Genomic DNA, 6,592 nt, shown 5'->3' with positions numbered 1-6,592 from the left:
CCTTTTTATTTTCTATTAACTTATTTGTTGATTTAATTTATTAATACTCTCGTATTTTTGTATTTTTTTTTGTTCTGTGTTTTTTTAACTCTATTCTTTCTTTTTATCATTATTATTATTATTATTATTATTGTTGTTTTTTGTTATGTATGTTCTTTTGTTTGTTTGTTTGTTTTTAACTCTATTCTTTCTTTTTATCATTATTATTATTATTATTTACTTTCTTAATTTTATTTCAATTTTGAATGTTATAACTTATTTGTTGATTTAATTTATTATTTCTCTTGTATTTTTGTACTATTATTGTTTGTTTTTGTTATGTGTGTTTTTTTTTAACTCTATTCTTTCTTTTTATCATTATTATTATTATTATTATTATTATTATTATTATTATTATTATTATTATTATTATTTCTTTTCTTAATTTTATTTCAATTTTGAATAATGTTGAAGTTTTTTTCTCTAGTGTACTTAATGAGTTTGTCTATAAGCTCATCTACTTAAAAATTGGTTTATAAACTATTGTAATTACGAACTGTAAATTGCATATACGAAAACAACCTTGAAAAAGGGAAAAAATAAAGTATATATATATATATGTATATATATATATGTTTATTAAAAAAATGGACTATTACAATTTGCATTTGTAGCCGTTTCAATCACATATTCGGTGTTCTATGTTGACAATTCATTTCAACAAAAAGCTGTTGGAAAAACGTGAAAATATCCGTCATATTAGATAAGGTAAGCATGCCCTTCGCGTATGTCGCGCCTTTACTTTGAAAGCGAAATAACCTCTTTGTATTCCTGTATTTTGCAGAGCTTGACAGCTTCTCAACGCTGGATGCCGACTGGTCCAGAGGCCCGTCAGTACTCCCTGCAGCTTGTGCAATAGCACGTTTACGTGCGCCCTCTAGTGGTTTGTTTGTGGCAGTGAGGATTATGGGGGGCTACGTACATATCAAGATATATATATATTTTTTAATTCATTTTTATGTGGGTAGTTGACACTTTACATGATCAAAGGAATGTACATGTTTCTAGCATGATGTAATGAGCAGCATGTACTTAAAAGAGTGTTTCCATTTGTTTCTTTTTTTTGTACATATACAATACACATTACAGTAGCAGAGAGGGAAATAAATAATGGGAAAAAAATAAATAAATAAATAAGTTAAATATATACATATATACATACATACATACCTGCATATATATACACACATACATATATATATATATATATATATATATACTGTATATATACAGTATATAACAAGTTATTTTATCAACTTTTATCTCTATCATAGAGGTCTGCTACGTGGGGTTACTATGATATATAATCTAGACCATGACAATTTATGTCAAAACTTAAAATCATCTAATATGTACCAACCTTATACAGCTGGGGGAACCCCACTACACTGTTTCAATTGGTATTATATCTATTGTAATGGCGTGTTAAAATATGGAACACCAAAATACATGTTATTAAGTGCTCGTTATCCTCAGAACATTTTAAAAGGAAATTATCATCACATTTAATTCATGATGTCTAATTATCTTTTGATATGTTTAGATACATTTTCTTTTTTTTCTGTACTGTTTTTTTGTATGTATTTCATTGTTTTTATTGGATTGCTTTCCACTGATTGGTTAGGTTTTTCTGCACATTTTGTGTACTTTTTGTTGTTGTTTAACTTTTGTTGTATTTTTAAAATTATGTTAGTTTAGATCTTTCTTCCTTTTTTGTTATTTGTTTTTTTTTCTCCTGGGGTTGGGGAGAGGTTCTTTGTATAAGCCTGTGGCTTCTTGACCTCTCCTGACACATTTTCTTGTTTTGTTTTTTTCATTGACTGGATTTTGTGCAGTTTTATATATGTGCAAATAAATAAATAAAAAAAAAAAAATCGGATTGAAGTTCTATTGGCTTCCTGTTGAGGGCGACACAATACATGTAATGTAGGCCAAAAACCTCTTTGGCACATACTGTTTAACATATCTTTTCTTTTTAATCATATAATTTATGGACTCCAAGGTCATTTTTGCAGTTTTGCTATAAACAGAATCACATTTTTAAAGGCCTATTCAAAAGCCCAATGAGACTTTTCATAATAACATAAAAGTGGAATGACATTGAATAAGTAACAGCTGAATGTGACTCCTGTATAAGACCAAAGTCAAGCCATAAATGTTGTTTATGCTCATCAGCCTGCTCTTACATCAATAATTAAGGAGCACTTACATTTATGTTTATTCTAATCTGGCAAAGTAAGGGAAATATGGGTCATTAAGTCAGAGAATTGAATGACACTATGCTTATATTGTGGTGTGTTATTGTAGATAATAGGATGATTATGGACTTTTTAAAGCTTTTTTTTGTTGTTGTCTAACTACCTATAAAAACATGTTTTTATTAAGAATGCATGGCATAATTTTCCCTCAGAACAATTCATCTGTTTTTTTACTTAATCATTTCCCTCACAAATTTGCAGCCATGTCAGTTGAAACCTTGCAATGTTACAGTTTTGTTATTTTTATTTTATTTAAGCCTATTCTTCATGTGCAAGAGTTTATGCACAAACCTGATTTTTTAAAATAAAAAATATGCAAGACACTGATAATAACTCTAAATCTTGGTATTTTTGCCCACTTGTTTCTTCATAATATGAGTGATGAGTCATTCATACAGTTATTGAAAGCTTTTTTTTTTTATTCTAAATATTCCTATATTTGAATTATTGTCCAAAAAATGCCCACTATCAAGTTATTCATGTTGGAAGCACATGTTAAGTGGTATCAGTACTTGCTGCCAAGAGTTCATTATAATGTACAATCTCTATTATATAGATAGATTTGATGGTCTCACAGACAGGGCCAGATTTCTTATCCTGGTGAGAAGTTGGTCAGTATGTTTACATGAGTGTCTTTGGCCCATGGAAGTAACTCCTCCCAGGGAGTTAGATGGAAGTAGTGATCTGTTAGTATCTCACAGGATATGAGGAGACATTTCCACAGAAACATCACCATTTTCCAGAAGAGGTGACTGTGAGCAGAAAGATGTTCTCCCTCCTTAGGAGACCCACACTGACCTGGTCTAGGTTGATGAGAGCCATTCAGCAAAGTCACAGGTCAACCATCTACAGCAAGCCGCCAAAGGAAAAGATCGGGCCAGTGGTAGGACTGAATATCTTTCTTAGTACACTGTTAAGAATTTCCCAGTAAAATAACAGTAAAGAACTGGCAGCAGGGTTGCCTTTATGTTACTGTAAAATTAACATTATTATACTGTCGCTGAAATTTACAGCTTTATACTGTTAATGAAAAATACAGTTTATTAATTTCACAATATTTTACAGTTAATTTACTGTTTAAAGATACATTATATAGCTGTTTTTAACCTTTCTTTTATCTCACCGATTTGTTTTAATGCACTATTTAGGTTGTATTTCTTTACATACATTTTAATAAATATTATTTTTTGCCTAGATGAATAGACTTAGCAGGTTACAGACATAGGAATAGTCACACTAAATACAATTAAAGGCACTTATTAGGAAAAAGGCTATAATAGACTTGTTGACACTTTTCCCAAAATGTCTGTCTATAGCTGGCTACAAGCACAGAATGCAAACCAGAACAACATGTGAGTGAAGAACAATAAAGCTAATTCACTGATTTTACAATCATGTACAATATACAAGCCTCACATGTGCAGATCAGGTCCCAGAATTAAAAACAATACTGCATGAAACTGTTACTGATGATACTTTAGACAGTTGATCAGCAGTAAAATGCTGTTTTTTAAGAATGCATTATAGTTCATTTAACAGGTTTTCTTTTGTATTAACAGTAAAGCACTGTTTTTAGCAATAACAGGTTAATACTGTTGAAATCCTGCTGTAAATTAACAGCAATTGTTTACAGTGTAGTTGTATGGTAGAAGTTGAATGGACAGACAGGTCATTTGACTGCAGCAGCAGGGACTCTAGTAATGGTTTTACCTGTGCTAACTGCTAAACTACTATTAATCAAATTCTAAGGATCATTTTTGGCACACAAACGGTGCAACAGTCTTGGGAAGTTGGTATTCGTGATACTTCACTGTATTTCCCCTAATGCGAGGAATTCAAGCGGACTGTGCTCCTCAGTCTGTAGAGTGGGAGAGATGTTTTATTCATTTGTTATCCATAAGTCAGTCTGAAGCTCTGGCCTCTGTAAAGGGATCCCATGATGGAACTGCAGCATAGCGGCCGGTGTTTATGCCACTATAAATCTGTTGATCTGTCCTCAGGGACATACACAAGGGCTTTTACAAAGCCTGGCTCAGGTTAGGAATACCAGAGTGCAGAGGGACAAAGGGAATATCACGGTGGGACGATATAAACGAGGGCCGGTGAGTCACTGAGACTGGGACCTTCTGTTGTGGACACAGGTGTTCAATCAACCTGTAGCTGAGGACAGGAGAGGTTTGGGAGTTATACTACAGTGACTTGAAATGTGTACTAAAAAATCTCTCCTCATGCATTTATGTTTATGTTCTCATGGACTTTCTTACAGCAGTCTTTCTTTGCCATCTGTGTGTTTGCTGTGACTCTTTTGGCCCCGGCCGGATGGATCATGCATCACATCCCAGAATACCGGCAGAGATCACCTCCACAACCCTGACTCCTGCAAGAAGACACCCATGTACTTGTGCTATTGTGTGTGGATTTATCCAATTTGTAAAAATGTTATAAAGGGAAGTAAAGCATGATGATGAAACTGTTTCCCCGTATAAAGACTTTGATATGATATCTGCTGTGGTATGTTTTATTTCACACGGGATATAAAACAGGCTGATTTGTTGACTACTGTAATGTTTGGAAAATGCTTAATATTTGCCTCAATGCGCTGTATCATAAACAATAATAAAAAAGCACAGGGGTCATTCCAGGGTGCAGTGACAGGATGTTGCTCCCAATCAGCTGGAGATGAGATGGAAATACTCCAACAGTTTTTTGGCACAAACTGAAGGGTCTGTCAGTGGTTCAAACCCTGAAGTCTGTTTATGTTTTTTAAGTTGCAAGGATGTGAAACTTCATCACAGGCTTGGGGTCAAACTTGTTGTTTTGGTGCTTCCATTTCAATTGGCTAAAAGTTGTGTGTGGCTGATATTGTTTAGTGGTCAATATATGGATGAATTAATAGGCTAGTATCAGAAAGACAACAGAGAACAACAAATTAGCAGCTGTTATCTCCATTTTTTTTAAAATTTATTACAGTGTTTAGGCATCAACATGTTTAAAGAATATAATCATGTGTCCCCTCATGATGTTTTAGTTGCAAGGATGTAAAAACTTCATCACAGGCTTCAAGAATGCTATATAAGTGCATATATATATACATAGATTTAAAAAAACAACAATGGTAATTTAATCTTTAAGGCATTTAGGTGATAATGAGGATTAATATTAGCCTAAATACAGACCGGTATTCATTGCTTGTTATCAAAATTTGAATATATTGCCACTCACAAACAAAGGAAAATAATAATTCTCTGCATGAAAACAGACATATGTGAAGATACTACAGGGGTCCTGTAGAAGATACAGGACCCCCAGGACTCTCACCAGCAGACTGAGGAACAGTTTTTTCCCCCAGGCCATCAGACTTTTAAATAGATAATTCATACGACACCTTCTCACACAAAAGTACCTCAATCATATATCTCATACTGTAAATACTGTATATGTTTTTAATGTATATGTTCTTAATATGTCTTGTACTAAGTATTTCTTATATATGTACATTCATACTTCCTGATATCTATATGTTCTTAATATGCCTTGTACAAAGTATTTCTTATATATGTACATTCATACTTCCTGATATGTATATGTTCTTAATATGCCCTTGTACAAAGTATTTCTTATATATGTACATTCATACTTCCTGATATGTATATGTTCTTAATATGCCCTTGTACAAAGTATTTCTTATATATGTACATTCATACTTCCTGATATGTATATGTTCTTAATATGCCCTTGTACAAAGTATTTCTTATATATGTACATTTATACTTCCTGATATGTATATGTTCTTAATATGCCCTTGTACTAAGTATTTCTTATATATGTACATTCATACTTCCTGATATCTATATGTTCTTAATATGCCTTGTACAAAGTATTTCTTATATATGTACATTCATACTTCTTGATATGTATATGTTCTTAATATGCCTTGTACAAATTATTTCCTTTTATAATTGTAATATAACTTATTATTTTTAAATGTAGCTTCCCAGCAAAAACATCTTGAATCTTGAATCTTAGCCTATTTTTTTACTCCATGATATGTCATGCTTATGGTCAACCATCTGTTGCATGTTTTTCCTTTTACATGCAGCACAGATGCACAAATGCGCAGTAATAATAACACACTAATACATTGATTTCCTTGGTATTTCCCCTCCGGTATGGCTCATCAGCTCAAACAGGACTGATAGGCTTGTTGGAAATCTTGAATGACAATTTGTCAAAGGCGGATCAGTCCATTTGGAAAGGTGTGTTGTGGCACATGTATGACAACATTTCTCTCCAGC

General features: G+C 32.6%; 1 protein-coding gene across 1 annotated transcript; it reads left to right on the top strand.

Annotated features, from left to right (window-relative positions):
* Positions 1–3,005: 3,005 nt before the first annotated feature.
* On the top strand, positions 3,006–4,797 carry LOC119504325 (cytochrome c oxidase subunit 8A, mitochondrial-like). The gene is made up of 2 exons (XM_037796389.1): positions 3,006–3,180; positions 4,564–4,797. Exons 1-2 carry the CDS (start codon positions 3,064–3,066, stop codon positions 4,669–4,671), a joined length of 225 nt encoding a protein of 74 aa, XP_037652317.1. The 5' UTR covers positions 3,006–3,063; the 3' UTR covers positions 4,672–4,797.
* The last annotated feature ends 1,795 nt before the right edge of the window (positions 4,798–6,592 follow it).

The sequence above is a fragment of the Sebastes umbrosus genome, chromosome 16, assembly GCF_015220745.1.
Source record: "Sebastes umbrosus isolate fSebUmb1 chromosome 16, fSebUmb1.pri, whole genome shotgun sequence".
Lineage (NCBI taxonomy): Eukaryota > Metazoa > Chordata > Actinopteri > Perciformes > Sebastidae > Sebastes > Sebastes umbrosus.
The sequence above is the reverse complement of the archived record's forward strand: the minus strand, read 5'-3'. Positions and strand labels throughout refer to the sequence as shown.

What these genes read in the sequence shown, in the direction of transcription:
- LOC119504325 (XM_037796389.1), top strand. Translation starts at nt 3,064, where the DNA reads ATGTTCTCCCTCCTTAGGAGACCCACACTGACCTGGTCTAGGTTGATG. An exon ending in AGGAAAAGATCGGGCCAGTG is followed by an intron (nt 3,181 to 4,563) that starts GTAGGACTGAAT and finishes ACTTTCTTACAG; the next exon opens with CAGTCTTTCTTTGCCATCTG.